The 22,127-nt window shown below is 41.4% G+C and overlaps 2 protein-coding genes across 11 annotated transcripts; both read right to left on the minus strand.

Moving 5' to 3' along the window:
- Positions 1–6: 6 nt before the first annotated feature.
- On the minus strand, positions 7–1,861 carry SS18L2 (SS18 like 2). The gene is made up of 3 exons (XM_074157999.1): positions 1,789–1,861; positions 1,313–1,389; positions 7–605 (listed from the first exon to the last, which is right to left on the minus strand). The coding sequence occupies exons 1-3, from the start codon at positions 1,855–1,857 to the stop codon at positions 518–520; spliced, it is 234 nt and encodes a 77-aa protein (XP_074014100.1). The 5' UTR covers positions 1,858–1,861; the 3' UTR covers positions 7–517.
- A 114-nt stretch (positions 1,862–1,975) lies between these two features.
- On the minus strand, positions 1,976–20,664 carry LSM14A (LSM14A mRNA processing body assembly factor). 10 transcript variants are annotated; one of them, XM_074158181.1, is made up of 10 exons: positions 20,270–20,664; positions 14,441–14,604; positions 12,934–13,066; positions 11,901–12,020; positions 9,837–10,013; positions 9,457–9,519; positions 8,590–8,769; positions 6,929–7,100; positions 5,807–6,035; positions 1,982–3,911 (listed from the first exon to the last, which is right to left on the minus strand). In XM_074158181.1, exons 1-10 carry the CDS (start codon positions 20,388–20,390, stop codon positions 3,888–3,890), a joined length of 1,383 nt encoding a protein of 460 aa, XP_074014282.1. In that variant the 5' UTR covers positions 20,391–20,664; the 3' UTR covers positions 1,982–3,887. The 10 variants fall into 10 exon arrangements, with proteins under 10 accessions (XP_074014286.1, XP_074014282.1, XP_074014281.1 ...); XM_074158180.1 differs by having other exon boundaries at positions 11,901–12,023; positions 20,270–20,648; XM_074158182.1 differs by having other exon boundaries at positions 8,590–8,763; positions 11,901–12,023; positions 20,270–20,645.
- Between the last annotated feature and the right edge of the window lie 1,463 nt (positions 20,665–22,127).

Below are 22,127 nucleotides of genomic sequence, written 5' to 3' on the forward strand. Positions count from 1 at the left end.
CAATATACTATAGTTTACAAAGCACATCTTTAGTTTATTAAACACAATTTCTATGATACAAGATACAAAGCAGTCTACCGCTTATAAATAGGGCGATGTATGACTGACTTGATTTTGTCATGCTGGAGTCAGAAGTTACCACCCAAATGCTTACCCTGTTACTATACAACCTCTGTCAGGAAACAGCCTCTGCTTCAACGAGACTGAGAGAGTCCTCCGAAGGCATCTGTGGTAGCGCTGTCCCGACAACCGGGCTGTTTTCCCAAGCAGGCTACATGGGGCTTGTCAGAGGGGAACAGGGAGTATGATAACTATCGCCCTTAAGTTCTGCTTATAGGAATGAGGAGAAAAAATAGCCTAATATTACATCAAAAACTACGTTCATGTTTTTAACGAAGTATGGATAACTTTATGCCTGCTTTTCAAGCCCACACCTTCTCAGCTCTCAAAGTGGGACTCAAACTAAGTATTTCTACAGATTCCTAAAGCATCGCTGCTCGTGTCCAGGCGTGTGCAGTCAGTCTGCAGCCTTCTGCGTGCTGGGTGGCGTCGCATCAGCAATCGTAGCTAAATAAATGAGGTTCCTGTGCAGGATATGCTGGTACCTATGAGAGGAAGAAACACGTTATCTGGGAAGCGTGTTTTTTTCTAGCAAACTGCTCACACTTTAACAGTCACTTTTGGAATGTGATCAATATTTGCTCTTAGGGAAAAAATAATAATTTTAAAAAAGTCATGGCGAACACCTTCATATCCTGTTTTTATTCTAAAGCTCTGCATACTGCAGTGAACCGCACTCCAAGTACCTTCTACTTACCAGCTTTGATAGTAAACATGCACATTAAGACCTTTGTATGATCCAGCACCGAAAAGCTGCAGCGCTGCCGGAGAGCAGCTCTGGGGCGGGAGATGGCAAAGCTCCGCTGCTGGGCTGGTTGGACCCTGCAGCCAGCACAGCCCCGGCTCAGACACGGCTGCCAGCCCGGGCTTGAGCGGAGCTGCGGCAGAGCCACGGGCTGCCTGCCTTGCTTGGCTCTAAACGCCACTCGGCGTTTCACAGGCACCGGGCTGGGAGAAAAGCCTGCCCAACAGAGGTGGTTTTCATGTTAACACAGAATTAAAACCTTGACAAAAAGCAGCAGGCATTATTCTATACAGAATATGACAGGAAAGCTCTGTAGACCAGGAACAGTCTCTCACTCTCGTCAGAGACCGGGGGACTGTGAGGCGCTTGGCCTTCCGGCTTGGCCCAGAGGAAGTGGTGGCGAGTGGCCAGGCCGGGGTGGGAGCCCGCCCGCGGGGATGCACTTACTGTACGCAGTCGGTGGCCCGGCCCTTGCTCTGGTACTCCACGATGCACCGGATCAACTGGTCGTTCTCCTCCAGCAACTGGGGCAGAGGAGCGCGCCGTCACCGCCTGCCTCAGGCCGGGCCGGCTTTACCTCAGCCGAGCCCGGAGAGGGGCCGGCACCTCCGCCCGCCTCACACCCGGCCGGCTTTACCTCAGTCGAGCCGGGAGGAGGGCGCGTACCTCCGTCGGCACCGCCCGCCTCACGCCCAGCCGGCTTTACCTCAGCCGAGCAGGGAAACGGGCCCGTACCACCACTCCCCCACACCGGGCCAGCTCCACCTCAGCCGAGCCGCGAAAGGGGCCCGTACCTCCGCCCGCCTCACACCGAGCCGGCTTTACCTCAGCCGCACCCGCACCACCGCCTCCCGCCCGGGCGGCTTCACCTCAGCCAAACCGTAAAACGGACCCGCACCGCCACCGCCGCCCCTCCGCCTCACCCGCTGCAGCGTCTCCTGGTTCACCTCAGCCTTCCCGCGCAGCCGTTCCGGCACGAAGGCCACCGACATGGCGGCCGGCGCAATGGCTGACGGGAACCGTCCCCTCAGCACGTTTAGCCCCGCCCGGGCCCGGGCGGGACTAAACGTGCCCCAGAACCACAGAAATAACGTCAAAAAAAAAGCGCCTGATTTCATTGAACGATTTATTCTGGTTTAAAATAAAAAAAAAAAAAAAGAGCAACCCTCCCTTTGGCGGAGCAAGGTACACAAGGTGCTGGTTCCCAGGCACCCGCCTCATCCCCCCCAGGGAAAGGCCTTCTCTGAGGGCATCCATCCGTCACGGGTTATTTACAAAATCGATGGTGTTTAAATATAAAGCCTGGGACACCTGGTACAGTATTACAGAGTTATTGCGACAGGACAGCACTCGCCTCTACGGTCAAACACCCCCCCCCGGCGGTTCAAGAGTCATGATCGATAGATCCCAAAAAGGCAGTTGTTGTTAACATGCAAAAAAAAAAAAAAAACAAAAACACAACCCCCAAAAAACATTACTAAACAATATTACCTAACTTCTACTTGACTTAATAAGGAAACCAATTACAAAATACTTCCTTGTAGTGCTATACAAAAGTTATAAAATTAAGATTCTATCAACCACTTTTAAATACTCCGATTTTCCAACAGTGCAGTTTTTCCACATCCTTTTATCACCACTGAACATTTTGAAGATGAAGTAAAAGATAAAAAATAAATCAGCAAATTAGATCAAAACGTTTTAATCTTTGGATCCCTTTATTCCTGTGGCCTTCATATACATATACAGACACAAATGACCAGGTTTCTATTTCAGCATATCAAAAAAAAAAAAAAAAAAAAAAAAGGTGTAACTAGTCATTCAGAATTGGCAAAAAGTCCATACTCTGTCATTTGTGACTTCATGGTCTGAGCCAGAGCCCCCCTGTCTCCGAGCTACGGTCTATCAAAATGCAAACAACTTCAAACACTAAGAATTCTTTAAATCGCTTATGCCTACAGGTATTACAACAAAGTTAACATTTCAAGAATTGACAAACGGAGACATACTTTTGGCCCAGGCATTCCAGGAGATTCACTAACTCGTGTGCCTGGTCCGGTATTAAAAAAAGTTAATATTTATCACTAAGTAAAATTAATCGCAAGTTTTGACATACGAAAATTTATTTTCTCCTTATTTGAAAATAGCTCCTTAATTTGGTCAAATCCTGTGATATGCCAGTAACTACAAAAAAATCAAAATTCTTGCAAGAGAAGTGAAGAGTGTATCCAGTTTTGTGTAATGGAAGAACATTTTCAAATCTTCATTATAGCCCAAATATAAAATCAAACACTTAAGCCTGAAAAGCTGCTAAAGAAAAAAACCCCAACTAATTCAGTGTTCTTCAGCATATCAACTTTTGCAATAACACAGTATGTTTGCCGACTTAAAAATGTTTATTCTTTAAAAAATTAGTTGCTTTTTATACAGCTATACAAAGTTTGTAATGTTTCTTTGGCAATGGGATATAATGGAATTTTACAACTATATAAAAAGTTTCCTTTGCCTAAGAAACAGTATTTACTGTGTGTACATATCTGACTGACAAAGCAAGTTTTCCTACTGTCCAGCACCCTAGTTGATAAAAGTACAACTATCTCAAAAGGGATATTACAGGATTTCCAAAAAACAACCTTCAGTGGATCAAAACACTCACAGTATCGACGGCCTTCTGCATACAATTGTCCTTACAACTTGAAGCAATTATCAAATACAGTTTAGTAATAAGAAAAATCCTTTCAGTGATGAAAAAATACTTAAACTCCATCGAAGTACTGCTTTATAATTAACTATACATAAGAAATTACTTATCCTTCTGTCTCAAATATATTTAATGCTCACTGTTTTCAAAGATGGCCATTTTTCAAAAGTAACTGCATTACACCCCTTTGAAATTAAATAGTTAAATCCCAGTGCTGGTGACAAGTATACAGCAAATTAACTTCATTCTTTGCAGAGATTGAAACTAACTCTCTGGATCCAGAAGATCTAGTCGTTCACCCGGTTTCAGCTTTCTCGTAGACTATGCAGCAACTTTGTTGTCTTTCTAGAGGGAACAACAGCAGAATGATAAAAGTTAATTTTGCAGAACAAAACCCACAAATTCACCTGGGAACAGCGCTGGGAGAAGAGGCACTGAACTTCCCATCTTCTGCACTGGGAGAGTTCCCTACAGGAGCAGGGTGGCATCTCCTCACACCCCCTGGGCCTGGGACACCTGCACCATCAAGCAGCTCCTCACTTTGGTGAGTCCCCACTCCTCACCCCCGCTCCTGCTTATCTGGAAGGCTGCAGAATTATCTCCCTCAGAAATTCGCATCTTCGATCTTCAGCCCCTCACTTCAATACATGCTCAGCTACCAAAAATGTCTTTAAATCACAGGACTAATTATTGCAAACTAATGAAGGAATATCTGAGGGACAGTCAGAAATCTGTGATGAGAAAAGGCTACCTGCCCCCCCCCCTTTTTTTAATTAAAAATATTTACATCTTCAAACAGAAAACAAAGATTTTGTTTTGCAAAACTCTAACTGCTCATGCAGTAAACTGCCAGAAAAAGTTCTTCTGTCCTAGTTGGAATTGTAAAAGGCTACATTTACTTGCACCAATCTGGTTAATTGTATTTGTTACTGATTCTAAACAGTACACCAGTATTATTGCTGTTCCTTAGCAAGCTAACATTCGAGTTGAATATACACGCTTCATGCCAAGAAAAACAGCCTGCGCTGGAATTATTATAGGATTTTGGTTTTGCAGGCAACTGAGCTCCGCTGATTTACATCATCTGAACAATCAATGAGCTTTGGTAAGGAGGAGAATTTCTGTTGATTCCAATAAAAGGAATGCCCCACAGGTACCGCAGGCACAGAATACCCCACTTCACCGGCTGGGGCCGACAGCCAGCTCTGTCCTTCCTCTGGACGGCTGCTGGGAAGATTGAAGTTCAGCAAACAGAGAAACGGATGTCTTACAGTATTGCAAAAGCACCAAATCATATAACTCTGCTGTAAAGGAAGATTCTGCTTTTTAGCCATCACAGCTCTTGCAGAAAAGATGACTATTTCTATGGTTCCGTGATGATGAAAGTGTGTTTGTTCATCAGGTTACTGCAGCTGGCCACATGGTGGCTTGCATGTAATGCTTAAATATGAATGAAGCTTAAAAGTTCCCTTAACTAAAAATAAAGCAGTAGTACTTGTTTTAATCTTTTAAAAACACTTTCTCTGTGGGATGGACAGCGATGTATTTTTTCCTGAGGCTTTTATGCCTTATCTCCCACATTTCCTTTTTACTGAATGACTGGCTGAAAAACATCATTCCTGCCTTAGCTTTCCAGCAGCCGCTGCACGTAACTGTGTGAAGTCACAGTTAAAAAAGTGTGTCACAGGACCTTACAGAACTCGAATATTTTATCTTCCTTTTTGCAAAAGGTCGTCACTATGCTTAAGTAACTTCAATTACTCTATTTTAGGGGTTATATAGGATCTTGGAAGTCTGTAGGCTTTGTGCCAGCTCATTCACAAAGAATTCAGAAGAGCTTGTTGCACACTAGAAGCAAGTTCGATTACTCCCTCTCAATCTTTACATTTTACAATATTGCTTAGAAAAATGCTTGCAATTCACATTTCTAACACTTGTATTAAATCTGCAGAACTTTTACTTTATCCCCCCCCCCCCCCCCCCCTCAATTGCAGCTACAGAACAAGTATTTAGAGCATGTGAGGAAAGGTAGCTTTTAGTTTTGGTTGCTGTTAATAGTAAAATGATGCTCTGTAACTAAAATTTCAATGCTGACAGACTTCCAATTAAGCAGCTCCGAGTATCTGCAAAATACTACTCAAGAAATTCTAGTTCAACATCAAATCTAAAAGCAGGAATTCTTTCACCACTAGTTTCCAAGAGCAGCGGATCAGGTCATAGTAAGATTAAATGTATTTTACCCTATATTCAAAGTCAGCAAACTCCCTGCCTCCACGGCCTCCTCTGAATCCACCACGAAATCCTCGGGGGGCAGTGAAGCCACCTCTTCCACCTCCTCTCCCTCTTCCACCTCGGAAGCCAATCCCCCCTCTGCCTCTGTACCCTCCACGGCCGCGATTAGGACGCAGCGGGATTCCAAAGGTCTCGGCATTTAGTCTTCTTTCCTCAGCCCAGGTGGGTCGCCGTTCTCTGCCGCACAGAAGGAACGAGGATTGTTTTAGAACATGCTTCAGAAGGAAGATCGCCTGGCTTAGTTTCACCAGAAAGCCCATTAAATGAAAAATGATACATTAATCACATTGTACATCTCCAAATTATCCCTTCTGCAAGAATCTAGATGTCTGCCACAACTCATTTAACTCAATGAAAAGGGATGTGTTACAGTATCATTAATTATATATTAATAATGCTGTAAGTTTCCCACATAGAAAGACACAGTCTGTATCCTCTGCACACAGCATCATATGAATAAAGTAAATAAATAACAGCTGTCTGTAATTTAAAACAAGCAAGAGAAAGTAAGAGTTTGCAGTTACAGAGGTTATTTTATCTAGCTATCAGCACAACAAAACAATCCTCCCTCCCCCCATCATGCAAAATAGGTCAGCATCCACATTGGCTTGGCCAATAAAAAGGCAACAGCAAAAGATAAGCTGTGCTTTTCCTGAAATGCCATCTTCCCACTAAACAATACTACTGGCCAAGGCAGTAATGTCATCTACTCAAACCGTTACCAAAGCACAGCCATAATTGATTTAACTAAAGTGATAATTCAGCAGCAAAGCAAAACAAAAAACCCTTTTTAGTAAATCTGGAGATTCCAGAGTATGTACACTCAGTTCTAGAAGCTCGGTTCTAAATCCACATTTGAAAACGCCTTTCTAATAACATACTGCACTTGCCCACAAAGAAATGTTGTGCTTCATATTCCCATTTTATTTTTGCCTGCTGCATGTGGAAGTAAGCTGTACTCTTTTCCACTCAGAGTAGATGGTAAGGAGTAGTAAGGAGTAGTGCTGACACTGCCTTATGACAGCAGCAGGCACTAAGATGCCTAACAAGCCTCCAGCGACAGCCCGTACCTATTGTCATCACAGGAGATGTTATCAAAGAAGGATTTGGTTTTGTCATAGTAGCAGTTGGGTCCAAGTGGATCTTCCTCATCCGCATTCCCTTCACTATTTTGGGTATCAACACCTGAGTCACCTTTGTCTTCTCCATTTACAGGCTTCTCTGGTTTCTCAAGTTTATCTTCTAGAAAATAAAAGAAAACAGAAGCCTTCCAGACCATCACACTACACAAAATAGCACTGTTAACTTATTCCCAGGCAGGCACAAACTATACCGAATGCTCAAAATTACAAAAAACCCTCCAAAATTCCATGTGGAAGTCAAATAATTTGACACATAAATTAGGATGTTTTTCTGCTGCTGTCTGGAGGTTTGATATCCTCTACATTCTCTGTGGGTTTAATTAGCAAAAAACCCTGCAGTAGCACAGATGCGATAGCCATCTATTTTATAACCTCCTAGCTACCTGCTTTCCAGACTTAAAAGCCTCACTCAGTCATTCCTCATATAAAAGCCATTCCATGTCTTTGCTCATCCCTGTTAACTCTTCTCCTTTGTCTCCTGGCTTTGCTGTTATCTCCTGAGACAGAGCCAGCATTCAAAATATTATGCCGTGGACTGACTTTATCATACATCTTTCCTAATAATGCCTTAAGTTCAACTTAGTGTTTTGACGGGTACTGAAAAAGGCGATGTTTCGACAGAACCAGCTATTACGATCTTACAGCCTTGATCCTACATACTCACAGCTTCAATCTCATGATGCTGTGCATAAACTTCAGATAACCAGCTCAACCTTTCCACAACACACACACAACTTACTGTCTCATAAAATAGCTCTTTATGGTTAGCTCAACCTTTCCTTTTTATTGCTCTGAAAAAATTAGTATCAACAGCAAACTGTCACTCATTTTAAAATGATTCAGAAAAACAGGCAAGTACCAGAGAACAATTCCTATGGGACTCTATTGGTGGTTTTTCTCGACGCTGAAATCTGAGCATTTATTCATACCTCTTGTTTTCCAGCTTTTAGCCAATCATTTACTGAAATAGTAACTCCTTGTATTAATCTGTAACAATTTTGCCCCAAAATAGCAGCACTGTAATGAGCAGGTGGCTGGTCACAAGAAAATGAGGTAATTAAGACAGAAGCCTGCTAGAAAACTAAACCTAAAGTGCTGGCAGTACGGATCTGAACTACTCCTCTGCTTCTCAGGAAAAGGCTAAAAGCAAAGAAATTACAGAAACTTTCTTAGATGGAAATTCCCATGCATCCTCCAGCAAAGTTCTGATCCCAAACTCATGTCTTTGTGATTGCCTTTGGTCTATTAATAATTGAAAACATACGTGTTTTCTTTCATTGCATGTTTTCCAGAACTCAAAAGTAAACTCACTCTATTGGGACTTCTGCTCAAGTAATTTGCATTTTTAACCAATAGCCTTGTTCAAACATGATGTATGGAATTTGCTAAAGTTCTTTCAAAACCTGAATACTGACCCAAGAATTAAATTAACTAGATAGATGATCTCAGTTCATTGATTTAATTTTTATTTTTTAATTACTGTAAATAAAACAGTACAATATGCCTTTCAGAAGTTCTTCTCCAAGGTAGCATTAAACCAGCAAGATAGAGCTTTTCCATGCTGAAATCTAAAGCAAAAATTGATTTACCTTTTAGTTTAAGTTTATTATGAAATTCTCTATCAATTTCCTCCTTATTGAATTGCGCATTTGCACTTTCAAAGTCAAAGTCCTTCTCAAACTTCATTGGACCATCCCTCCTAATCCCAAATCTTCCTCGGCCTCCTCTGTGGCCTCCTCGGCCTCTCCGTGCTGAAGGTCCACCTGGAACTGAAAGAGGGAAATTGTTTGGTTTTGGTTTGCAGACTGGTTTTATTTTAAGAGCAGTAGGGGTGGTTGGTTTTTCGTGTGGGGTTTTTTGTTTCGTTTTTTAATTCCTGGGGTAACAGGTTCAGGCTTCATGCACTTCTTCCTGCACTTCTGCTGCTAAAAATCCTGTCGGAGCAGCTTGTAATTTGTAAGTTCACTTAAAATAATTAGGGCAGTGACACAGAAAGCATAATAGTACTAAACGACTTTCTAGGAGTCATTAAAAGCTTTCTGAAGAAGGGCTAAAATGTTAGTGGCTTTTCAGTCATGTATTTTTGTAGAAAAGTAACAGATTTTATTTCATGCTATTATATTTATAAATCCATGAATACTGCTTGGTGTTGTATTTTTATTCAAATCGCTTAATATAGAGCAACCAGAAGAGATTTTCTCTTTAACGTTGGCTTTTTGTGCTCGTATTATTCTGATCCAACGCAAACATATTGTTAGCCACTAGAAACAACCATGTGAAAGCATTCTAAATACATACATTCTTTATTACCGTAATCCGAACGGCAAGATCTCTGGACGTTAAAAACAAAATCCTAGCACTTTGCAAACTATACACAATGCTGTATTTTAGCAGACTTTTAAAAAACTTAATGAAGTCTGAAAACAATGGTAGCTATTTCTCAAAACAAGATTTACCAATTTGTCGTTTGTTTTCATTTCTGAGTTCATTTTCTGATCTTGAAACCTTGTGTGCTTCAGCTAAAGTTGGAAATAAAAAAATGATTTGTTTATCCAATTAGGTATTTTTGATCATACTTTTGTATATAGTTATATAGTTCAGATCTCAAAAAAATCCAAACCTATAAAAGTAAACCACAAGTTTAACTTCATAAAAGGAAAAAAAAAAATTTAGAATATATGCTTGGCTTTAAAAAAGAAATATATATAATCCAGGTCTCTGCTGGCCAGTCTACTAGTAACGGACAGCAGGAAAATTCCTACATGTTACTCTTTTTAAGAGCACTTCACATGTGTATGCAAGAAAATAAGCCGTATGAGAATTATCCAAAAGCTACCTCGTCTGTGCTCTTGATTCTCTAACGATTTTTGGCTAGCAGACACCAAAGGCCTGGCTGGTACAGGACTCCTCCTCCCAACTGGTGCTGGAGTGGGCAAGTGGGCTGAAGCTGTTTGCACGGCTTGTTCCATGGTGGGGCTCCTTCTCAAATGGTCTAGCTGAGGGCTTGAACGACCTGGGGAAAAACAAAACCAAACCAAACCAAAAGTTATTTCTCATCCAGATTTGAGTTACTGGTCTCAACCAATCTAGACTGACAGGTTTATCTGCCTTACCAATCAAGACTGCTGTGTCCAAAGAAGAAATAAATATTTCTGCACCCTCAGATCCACTATCCAGAATGAAGGATATTTAGCAATTCCCCTTCCCCCAGTCTAAAAGAAAAAAATGGGTAGGACAATTAATCCCTACCAACCCATCCATGATGTGCATTTAGCTATGGAATGAAATTTTTCGATTGACTGGAGGTAAAAATACTCTTTCTGCCTCCCTGGAAAGCCAAGTGGGAAGTGGCTGCTCCCAAAGCCAGAGATCCAGCTACGACACTGAAATTTCATTTCATCCAGCACACCCTGTTGTATGATCATCACAACATAAACGAACAGTGACAGCCAGTGCCAGGCATAATGCAGATGGAGGAGCTACAAAAGCTTCCCCACAAAGTGCTGTTCATACATTTCCATTTGCAGCATGACTGATTAGAGCCAGAAGCATGTTTAGAACGGAGACATTTGATCCAGCCAGACAAGTTTATGAGACCATGTAAGTAAATCTACTAAGAAATTAGAATAAGACTCAAGTCTCAGTAAGTAGAAGAAAAGAATAATGTCGTATCCCATAAAAAAGCTGAACAAAAGAAGACAAAACCCAAACAAATAAATAAAAACAACCACTACACCACACTTCGGATCTACAAAGATGACAAATATTTTTAAAAGCAAAGAGACACTGAAAAAACTTCTTGGTGCCCCACGGGAAATTTTGTGGCAGAATGTTATGTTCATCTGGAGCATGTGTCAGACATTAAGTCCAAGAATCATACAGGTTTTAATTTCACCTATAGAAAACCAAGTTCCTCTTCCAACAGAGAAACAGTAAATCCCCAGCTTATGTTTTCTCCTCCTTCAATAAATGCAACAAAGCAGAACCTATTTTTGGTAATCCGCTCAACTAATCCTAGAAAGCACTCCTAACTGGTATACAAATCCCAACTACAATTAGGAAAAAAACCTGTTTACTATAAGTGAAGTGATACTAGCCTTTTAACGTGACTGCATAAACTTAAAAATAACAATATGACTCTATCTTAGCATGCAATTTTACTCGCAGCAATGAAGAGTGGAAGAGCAGGAAATAACACCTTTTGGATTTGGACCTTAACACATTTGCATGAAGAGTGAGGTTGAAGGTGCTGAACATTTAGTTTCTTTTTTCTTTGCCACTCAAAAAGCATCCAGAATTTTGGGTTTGCTTCTACTTTCCTTCTCCGGTATTACACAAACTACCCATACAGTTGCTATTACTACTAAGCTGAGCTAACTCTCATGTCACTATCTCTACAGGCAATCAGGTCTGCTATTAGTTATATAACTATATATATATATAAACTATATATAGCTATATATATAAAAATATATATTAGTTATATAAATATATATATAAATAAAAAAATACAATTAAGGAAACTGCAGACTGAAGGACTTTCCAATTCCATCAGCATGAAATATCTTGAGTTTTGTCAACTTTTTATTTATCAATAAAACTAGTTGTTGCATTTCCATATGCACCTATTTGCTAACATTATTCAACTAAATTAAGTCCTACCTCTCAATGTAGATACTTTAGGGATAACAACAAATGTGCTGCTAACAGTTACCTGTGCAGCATGCCCAGATGTAGGAAAACACATTTAAAGAGCAAGTACAAAGACTCGCAGTGCTTTCTGGTTTTAATATCAGTTGTTTTCATGACAGAATTCAGCTGTTTGGTTCGCATTTCTGGCCATGCTAGAATTGGGTGTGATAGGTCAAAAAAGATCAAAGAGTTCTTCAAGAAGACTTACCTTGAGACATCTGTGTTTTTAGTGATCTTCCATCTGTTGTAAATGCAGAACCAACTGCAGTACTTTGGGACATGCTAGCACTGCCTGAAGAGTCCGTTCCAAAAGATGTCAAAGAACCTCCTGCTTTGAAAGAAATAATGTAGTTGTAAACCTGGGGTTAAGACTTTTTTTTTTTTTCCTAAATGAGCACTAAATGACTAGTGAAGCCATATTAGGCAGTTATTCTAGAATACACGTAAATCCGTCCTTCCCACACACTTTAAATTTAACGTATGTATTCGTACTAAGTTGCTAAGACTGTAGTATCTTGATGCTTTTTATCAAAAAAACCCCACACTGCTAACTTTTGTATCACAAGTATTAACATAGTATAGTCAGAGTAATTTATTACAGAGTAATAAACAAGTGTTACTGCTCTGTATTTCCACTTAACATCTTTTAAACAAAAATATGACTGCCACATTTTATTAACTGATACCAAGTTATGGCCAATTCTACAGCCTTTCTTTCACATGGCTAACATTGTCAGCACCAGGACTAACACCGTCACCATAACAATTACAAGAATGTAAGTTCCTAGCTGAAAAACCTTTTAGATGAAATAAAAAACTTTAAGGGAGGAATGAAAGTTGGTAGTGAATCTCAGAGCACATCTGCGGTATAAAGGAGCAACCAACCCATGCTGCTCACGCGTTCATCACTTGTGAAGTATAATGAATACATGATGAACGTAATGAGAATATATATATATATATATATGAAAAAGAATGAACTCATGAATACAAGAACGCTTCCCCACTCATCCCTCTGTGATAGTGTGTTTTGTTCTCAATCATAATTCCTTTTATTTGAGCTGCAAAGGCTATGAAAGACTCTCTACTTTTGAGCTAAGCTGTGGGACTGATACAGATTGATGACTTTGGATCTGCCCTCAGGATAAGAAGTTGATGGAATTATAAGTATGGATTTCTGTCTATGCAAACACATGTAACTTCACTTATAGGAAAATACCAAATAATAAGAATGAACATACCAACTCCAACAGCGCCAAACTGCTGCCCCACCAGCGGGCTTGGACTAAACTGACTGTAGGCAGGCATTCTGCCAAAAGGACCATAGGACCCCACAGACTGGAATGAAGATGTAGTTGAAGATCCTAGTGAAGACTGAAGACAAAGCACACTTGCAGAAATTCATGTTTACACAAAATGTAGGAAAAAGTTCTGCAATGCAAGAAATGCCCAAACTCTAAAACTACTTGTTAAATTTACCTAACATCACCACTGCAGCTAATATGTATAAAATACCTTAACACTCATAAATTTGTTTCTTTTAATATCAAGAATTTAACTGTTTTAACACACAAGCAGAGACAGCACAAAACCACCGAACTGCACACATTACTCTGAATGAAACCCCAAAACAGGTAACAGTTAGCAGAAAACATTTTCACAAGTACACATACAGCTTAGGAAGCACTTTTACCCTTCGAGCATCACAAACGTGGGAAAACAGTACAGTAAAATTTTGCAGTCTTTTCCCCAGAACCTCAGATACTGGACTCTCTTGTCAAACACGTGTCTAAGCTTTTGTTGGCAAACTTGGAAAACATCCTATCTTCTTCCCTGATGTTTCAAAACCCACATGAGCAATGAAAGATCCAAACGTACTGGAGGAGGGTGGGGTTATTACTATTACTGGGGTTCGCAGTAATGCAATTTCACAGCTCTCCACTGCCACTGATGGAAGGAGTTGCACCAAATTTAGCAAAAGACCTTACAGGATTGCAAGGGCACTTTGTAAGGAAGTATCAAGAGTTTTAGATCTCACCAAACAGTTAGAACACTTACATGGAATTATCAAGCGCCATTTGAACCAAGAACTCCCATCTTGCTCTCAGGGATGATTTTAAGATACCCCACAAGCATCAGAGATCAAAAATAACTCTGTCTGTCTATTTACTATGAAATAACAGATTAATTAACGCTGAAGGCTTCAAGTTGTATGTTGCCTTCCCTTCAGCAACCAAGTATTCCCTTTTCAAATAACCGTCCTTTAGCATGAAGCCTTTTTAAAAACACACAGCTAGATAAAACACTTTTAAAGACACAGTCATCAAAAAAAGTTGATAATTAAAATATAATGAAAACAAACCAAACAAAATCACTAATGATTCAGGGAGGTTTCAGCATCTACTCCATTTGACTCATACCAAGTCTGACCTTTCCAAGTCTTGCATGCGTGCCCTCCTAAGACAAGTACCTTTCAAAAGGGGCGTCAAGGTCTACCAGAAGTCAATACTTGTTTTTGGAAAAGGGGCAGCTTTGGTCTCCAGTGCATTGTGCTAGTTAGATTTCAACCCTGCTTTTCACAGTTAAAGACACTACTTAAAAGAGGAAAATCTTTAAAGAGTTCTTTACATTGGGTTGTGAACTTCACAGCAACAAACTTTTTAATTTTTAATCAATCAGCTAGAGAGCACTTAAAGCTACCAGGTTATAACTTCAGCAACAAACATCTAAAAATATGTTTTAACTCACCTGAACAATAGCAGGGTCCTGCGGCAAAGAACACTGAGGCTTTGGTGGCTCACAGACAGTTAGGTCTTTAATGTCACTGCCACGGAATATAATATACTCAAAGACTTCATCTCGAGGTGGTATAGGTCTATCAGTTGGTCTATCTTCTGTGCCAAAGGAGCGAACTGCAAAATTGGGAAGGGAGAAAAAAAAAAAAAAGATAAAACAGCCACATTCAACAAAAAGGTTTCAAATATACTGCAGAGACCAACAGCTTTAAATAAAAAGGATAAAATTTTGCTGAGAAAAAAAGCTTATCAAATAAGCAGCATATTCTTTGCCATTATCAACTGCTCAGACATAAACAAGTAATTTGACCTTAAAATTTCAGTTAAAAATCAAGCAGAAAAACACCTCTTCTATTCCTTAGATATCTCACTTATGCTATCACTCACATGCTGATAATTTCGACTGTTTTGTGAGGGTAAGGGGAAGTGGCAAAGCAGTTTTTTGCTGAAGTTAACACTTTCTGCATATTATAGCAACAAGAACACCAATAAAGGTAGGTCAGTCAGTCCTGTGACTCAAGTACTACGTGAGTTTACATACTTCATATTCTGCATTTGCAAATCAGGAAAATAAAAATATGCTAATACTACTAGAAACTAGAGTATTAAAAATTACCTAAAGCAAAGTATTTCTCAATAGATTTGGGGTCTGAATCAAGACTTAAAAATTAGGAATTGTGTGGTATGTATTGACAATTTTCACTAAGCAAAATGCAATCTTCTTGCTAGTGTAAATTTCATATGATCTCTGCCAAATTAAGTAAACTCACTGGGGTACAACCATCTTCCCAAGTAAACCTGCAGAGAGTGCAACCTGCCAAGACCTTACATTTGTTTGTATGTACTTTGCTGAGTTCCAACAGTTTTCAGATTGCATAGTGATGTAGCTTATTGGGCTTCTCCCTTTGCACTACAAGACCTTTCCTCACCATAAGACCATAGGTGAAAATGAAATAAACAAAAAAAAAAAATCTGAAGAAGAGGTATGTCTCCAAGAGGCAGAGCTTTATAAGCAAAACCCAATTAATTGAAACCAGAGAGGAGAAAAAGATGATGACAGTCACATTCTACTGAACATCAACTCGCGGCAGCTTTAACAATTCCTCATGACTGTCTTTGCTTTAGCCTTTTAAGAGGTTTTTGTTTGCTTTGTAAGGTACTACAGGTTATGCTGAGAAAATATCTGTATTTTGCTTTAATTTATCAGAATAAGTTTTCCCTCCATTTTCAGATTCATCAACAATTTGGAGACATCATTAGGCACTTATTTGCAGCCATAAAACCATTAATCAAGAAAAGCAGTTTCCTGTAAAGCTGTCTAAAGTGACACTGAGTCATTTCTCAGGCTGCACCACCATCTTCCATCAGTGTTGCTTCTTCTAGTACTGCATAAATAGAGCTTATCAGTCAAGTACTACAGATCTTTCTGAGAAGCATAATTCAGGGGTAAAGAGATCAACTCCACACTACAATGAAAAATAACATTAGGCAGTTACAATTATTTTGTTCATACTTCATCTACTAAGCGGAATTTAATCAACTTTTCTATTTCTGTGTATCTGAAAGTCTGCTCTGAATAGTACTATAAAATGTAAGTGCTGTAAAAGGGCATATGCTGTTAAGTGAACTGCAGGTCTTTCGTTATAAGAGACATCTGTCTCTCGTCTTCTACAGAAAAAAAGATATCTGAACCTGAAGAATTTACAGAAATTAACTTAAAGTAATACAGAACAGCTTAACAACATTATCAACTGGTCATGTGTATGACTGTAGCTCATTCTGTTGCTTTTTATATTCATCACACCTTCCTATTTCACTGTCTTGACTGCAGATCCAACTTCACTTTCTGGCCATCCTATACTCGATTTATTACGTAACTAGTAAATTAATTTGGCTCTTCATTTCACTTGCTGTCTTGGAAAGTACAGCTGAAGTTGATTTAGTATTGGTTCTCTGTCCCACACTGAGATGGTTGCTCCAGTAGCCATTTTGTCTCTAAAGGTGCACAAAACCAGCCAGAGTGTGATCAGTAAGTTACTGAAGTATTTTACTTTCTAGCTAAAGTAAAGGAACTAAGTAGCAGCAACACCAGAAAGGGTAGTAAACCACAGGATCACATCTCACCTTTACATAGAAATAAAAATCTGATGAGCTATGGAAGAAACCTGCTTTGAAAGCACTTTTAAGTGAGAGCTACGCTGCATGGATAAATATTTTACTATTAACACCAACATCACAAGACATATATAGGAACAGTTTTAACACCTGGCAATTACCCTTCTCCATTCTAAACCAGTAAAAAAAAAGTGAACCACCTAACTTTCATCTAATGAACCCCAAGAGACAGAGCTGGATAGAGGTCTAAGGCTGCTCTTGGGGTACATCCTTCCTCCAGAATGAGGTGCAGTGGTTCATATATAGCAAAATACCGAAGAGTGAGAGGAAATGAAAACAAGCATGTGAAAGATAACATGCTCTTGTTAACACTTACCAGGACTATGGTAAATCCATTTAATCTTGTCATTTTTAAGTTTTTTGTTATTTTGTTTTTTAAATGAGCTAAACTGGCTCTACAACTCACAAACAAAAAGGCAACAATCACATGTTAAAGGCAAACTTGTCAGTGTAAATACACACACTTAAGAAGCCTGCTAGAAAGAAAGTAACACTGCTGAGCCTAACAGGATTCACATATATGACTTTATGCCCAAGCAGTTCCACCAATTTCATATTGAAGTGCTGTGAGCAAATTTTCGTACAGATTTTGACTGACTTCAAGGTTACTACTATACTGCTTTTTAATGCATGTTACTATATTATAGTACTATGGCATCCAAGGAAAACATTGCAAATTTCCCTATCAGTTAACAGAAAATATTACCTGTTGATGGACACAGAAAAATACCGTCTTAATCAGAAGCCAAGCTATATATTCTACAAGCAAAAGAGAACTCTGTTCCCATATAATGTGAATTACTGCAAATACGTAGTTTGGTCTCTATACGCAGCACTGACACAATCTTATCAGCCTTCCTTCATATGTAGCACACACACAGAGAAACCAGTCTTCCGCACTCTTAAGACACCCATGAGAAGCCTGTCTACTAAAATGAGACCACCACTACCAGAACAAGTCCTTTCAATTGCCATCTATCTTCAAAACATCGCAGCCCTTTCCCTGTTAACATGCTCAGAGGCCTGCACCCCACGTTACAGGGTCGGCGTTAACACGAAGGAGCCAGCCTGTGGTGGGCTCATACCTTCAGAACAGTTAATTCAGTCTGCGCTCCCTTGCTCGCAGGGGTGGAGAGTTAACCGGGAGACAGATATGAGGTTAGTAGCCAGGAGCGGGCCTTGGCAAGAGGAATTTTTCTGCTGTGGCACACTGTGCTGGTTTGGCACACATGTCCTAAACCTCAGGACATCGAGGGAACATGTCACTTAACTGACTAACACAGAACTTCATAAAAACTTGATAAAGATTTAACCCTTTTTTTTTTCCTGTTCCCACCCCTGAACTATAGGAAATGCTCAAGCCTTCACAGGAATTTAACTTTTTTCTGTTTATGTTTCCAAGTCTTTCACCCAATTAATATTGTGTAAAATTCTAAAAGACAGGGAAGTTTTCTCTTTTATGTACCATTAGACTATGTAAAACACTATCACAGATGGTTGAACATGTCAGAAGTGCCAGAAATTTAACAACTACTTACATTACTGAAAGCTATTTCATTAATATCTATTAATTATAACGGTTCCAAATGTAACTCTCAGGGGTCCAACAGCTGTCCTTCATTTATTCAGCAACTCAAATACTCTAGTGTTGAGCATTTTGTTCATGAGCGTGGTGAACTGTTTTGCAGTCTAACATGGTTGTTATAAGCTTCCAGATTAATCTCAAGATTTTTGGTTCCAGGTGGCCTAGAAATACTGGTTTATTCTCTTCTGAATCATGACACTATATTACAAAACACACATTTTTCAGCTAACTCAGCCAAGTTTTATTAAAGCAATTTGAATGGTTGAGATTTACACTTCTGATGAGAAAGACGAGTAGATTAGATTTGTAACTGTAGTTTCATCTTAAATATGTACACTTTGGCAGATATGCCATAACATGACTTCACACTGTTGAGAAGTCATACAAAATCGGCTTGATCAGCACTAAATCTGTCTAATTTAGGGCAAGACTATCACAAGCTCCTCAAGGATGGGATTCTTGTAAACGCTTTTGTACGAACCAAACAGCATGCAATTGGAATTTCTAAGCATTTATTTCTTAATCGCAGTGCTCATCTTTTTCTCATATAAACAAATAATAGCTCTCTTTTTAAACCAGATAATGCAATTCCAGCAAGGTAATTTAACCTAAAGGCAACTTTAGAAATAAGTAAAAATCACATCATGAAAGCTAAATGCCCCGTAAGTGAACTATGCCTGGAACCAAATCTACTACAGGATGTTGCATCTATTTCTTAAATAATAATAATCAGATGGGAGTGGGGGCTAAAGTGACATGGCACACAAACAAGAATTACCAAAAAGGCCAATGTGAGATGAAAAGTATCAACTCCACAGGAACTGGGGTTCGGAATACTCTCAAGTCCCAAATATTTAATTTACACAAGGAGCAATTTTTCCCCTTACCTAATGGCTAGACAAACTCTTTGCTTTTATATATACATTTAGATTATTTAGTAATACTTTACAGAATCAAGAAATGTAAAGTAACCTTTTGTTTTGCAGGATCTATTATAAAGAAGTTATTAAAAAATCCAACAATGTTCTATTGCACGTTCACTGCCATGACTAATATACTCGTATTGAGAGTGCATTATCATGCACAAGAAACAGTGAAGTCCTTCAGATGTCCAGTTTCAAAGACCCTCTTTTTACTCCTGTCTCTGACTCTCTTCTCAGTAAACATTATCTTACTAACTTTCTTATACACACACACACACATATACATATATATATTATCCGGCCAATACGTTCTCACACCGGTGTCTGTACTCAATTTCGATTTATACAGTACAGTACAGCTACCTCCGAAACGAGGAGCTCACGGTCAGCCGGCTTTGTTAATAACCTGGCACCCATTGCATCTCCTTTCGACCGGAGTCGTCTCCTACCCTAGGAGAAGAGTTCAGCCATACGCGGCCCTGCACCCAGTAGGACTGGAATTTTTACGATGCAAAGAAATCCTCTTTCCAGCTTCCCCCTCCCACTCCCTTTTACGCACTAACTCCGGACCGCTTCCACGGCTAAGGGATTCACGTTTATGGGGGACCCCTTTTCCCAGCCCCTCGCTAGGTAACGTTCCTGGGTCCCTTCCGCGGCCGCCCCGGGCTGTCCGTGCCGCTCCCCACGGCCGGAGGAGCAGGGCCCTCCACGGGGCCGCCACTCTCCGGGCTCCTTGCTCACTTCCACCCCCGCCGCGGAGCCTGGCGAGTGGCCACGGCCCCGCCGCAGCCGCTCCGTCGCGGGGGGGGGATGGCGGGAGGACGCGCCTCCGGCCGAAACTACGCGGGCTCCTGCCACAGCTCGGCCAAGCGCCCTCGCAGCTGCGGCTGGGCCACTGCAGGCCTCCCCCTCGCACCCCGGGCCTCCTCATCGCCACAACGCCACCGACAACTCGGCTGTTGTTCCAGGTTCTTGCTCGCTCCCCAACGGGCCCTGCTCCGCTGCCGCCGCCCGCACGGCGGTCCCGCTCCCCTCCGCCCCCGCCCCGAGGCGCTGCTGGGCCGGCAGGGCCCAGTCCTCTGCTCCGCCAGCTCCTTACCCTTGGCCAGCGCCACAGTGGAGTTTTCGGTGTCGATGGTGTACAAGATCCCTTCATAGCGGATCTCAGCCTTGGAGATAAGGCTGATCTTGCTCCCGATGTAGGGCGTCCCCCCGCTCATGGTGCTGGCTCCTCGGTCAGGGACACCCCCCTCCTCCTCCTCCTCCCCTGCCGAGCGATCCTGAAGCCGGGATCAAGCGACTAAACAAGCCCGGCTCAGAGTCGTAGTAGGCGCTCTACTCCTCCCGCTTCGAGCCCGACCTTCCGCCGATCCCCCAGCGACGGCTCTCCCCGCGCAGACTCCCTCAGCACACCCCACACCAAAAGCGCCCTGAAGCTCCCAACATGGCCGCCGCCTTCATCTTCCCTCAGAGCCGCCCCCCCCGCCGCGCTCCAGCCGCGAAATGGATGCCGGGAGGGGAGGTGATCTCGCGAGAGCTGGCGGGCGGGGGCGTGGTGGGACCTGCTGAGGGGAAGGGGCGGCAGTGGCGGCCATTTGGGCACCCCGGGGAATTGATGTGGTGGCCAAGGAGTCCTCAGCGCTCTGGTCTGCCCCGTGTGTGGAACGCGGCTTCTCCGGCGGCAGAGCGGCTCGCAGGGCTCGGCTGTGCCTTGTCGCGCTGTCCCTGCCTGGTCGAGGGGTGGTGTGTGGGGTGAGGTGGGGCCGGGCCGGGTCGGGTCGGGTCGGGCCGAGCCGAGGCCGGCGGCTCCCCTCAGCGCCCCGGCAGCGGGAGCTCGCAGCTCGGAAACCCTCACCCCTGCCCCCAGCCTGCGGACGCCGGGCGATGCGAAAGTAGGTTGGGTGATTGGGGGTTTTTGGGTTTTTTTGAGAGAGGCTCAAGCTACCTAGCATTGAATGATAAGTTCTTGTGATCCTTAAGAAGCAATTTAGAATCCAGTCATGCGGAGAGCTGCAGAAGTCTAGGTGCTGATAACGATTTAGTTCGTATTTCCAGGGGGATTCCGAGTTGAGATAGTCGGATCTTGCCAAGCAACACTAAGCAATGTCACTATTGAAATCTTGACTAAAGTTTGGAATTAATCCTGAAAAAATACTAAAAGTACAAGTAACCATTAAAAAAAAATCGTGATTTTGAGGTTGCGCTTAAGCTGTACACCTTGTGTAAAAACCACGAATGAGGGTTGCTGTTGGAGGCTCTGCCTGTTAAAACATGATCCTGCCGCAGCTCCTCGCCCCCCTTTAATATTTGCAGCCTAGAAAATTACATGCAACAAACATTAACTGCTGGAAAAGGCAGTTAATAGCTTTTGTTGCAGCAACTGGACACTAACATGTTGCAAAGATTGAGCAAGTATTTTACTCAGAATAGGGCTTGGAAACGCAATAGTGAGCCTGCTTTTTCTGGAAGGGCCTGCGTGTTTCTAAGTAGGAGCTATGGGAGACTTCTGGAAAGCATGTATTTGAAAGAAACCCATGTGATATACTAGAAAAACAGTGCTTCTTTCTAAGCACTTTCACTTCCTAGACGACAAAAAGATACTATGTGAACTGTTATTAATCCCTGCAGCTCAACACCACAGTGATACTTCTGTAATGAAGAACTTAAGCTGGAAACAGGGCATGGGGTTTAACAGTGTTGATAACTGAACAGCAACTTAAGTTTTGGGGAGGATTTTCTTTCCCAGCCAATTTTAAAACCTTGGCCATAAGTTAACTTTCCCAATAGATGTTCTCTGTTTCAAATCAAAAATAATTCAGGAAAGATTGTATTTTAGGAGATCAGACAAGATGATCACAGTGGTCTCTTCAACTTTTTTATTCTATACATATTTAACTCCTGAAAATGAAAGAGCAACAAATATGTCCAGAAATGTGTTTTCTATGACGAAAAGCATG

The sequence above is a fragment of the Numenius arquata genome, chromosome 13, assembly GCF_964106895.1.
Source record: "Numenius arquata chromosome 13, bNumArq3.hap1.1, whole genome shotgun sequence".
Classification (NCBI taxonomy): Eukaryota; Metazoa; Chordata; class Aves; order Charadriiformes; family Scolopacidae; genus Numenius; species Numenius arquata.

Excerpts from the sequence above, each read along its gene's own strand:
- SS18L2 (XM_074157999.1), bottom strand. The coding sequence starts at position 1,857 with ATGTCGGTGGCCTTCGTGCCGGAACGGCTGCGCGGGAAGGCTGAGGTG. Across the intron at positions 1,390-1,788 it reads ACCAGGAGACGCTGCAGCGG|TTGCTGGAGGAGAACGACCA; the intron begins GTGAGGCGGAGG and ends CCTCTGCCCCAG. Across the intron at positions 606-1,312 it reads CGGGCCACCGACTGCGTACA|GTACCAGCATATCCTGCACA; the intron begins GTAAGTGCATCC and ends TTCCTCTCATAG.
- LSM14A (XM_074158180.1), bottom strand. The coding sequence starts at position 20,390 with ATGAGCGGGGGGACGCCCTACATCGGGAGCAAGATCAGCCTTATCTCC. Across the intron at positions 13,067-14,440 it reads AGGACCCTGCTATTGTTCAG|TCTTCACTAGGATCTTCAAC; the intron begins GTGAGTTAAAAC and ends CTTTGTCTTCAG. Across the intron at positions 9,520-9,836 it reads GAATCAAGAGCACAGACGAG|CTGAAGCACACAAGGTTTCA; the intron begins GTAGCTTTTGGA and ends TTCCAACTTTAG.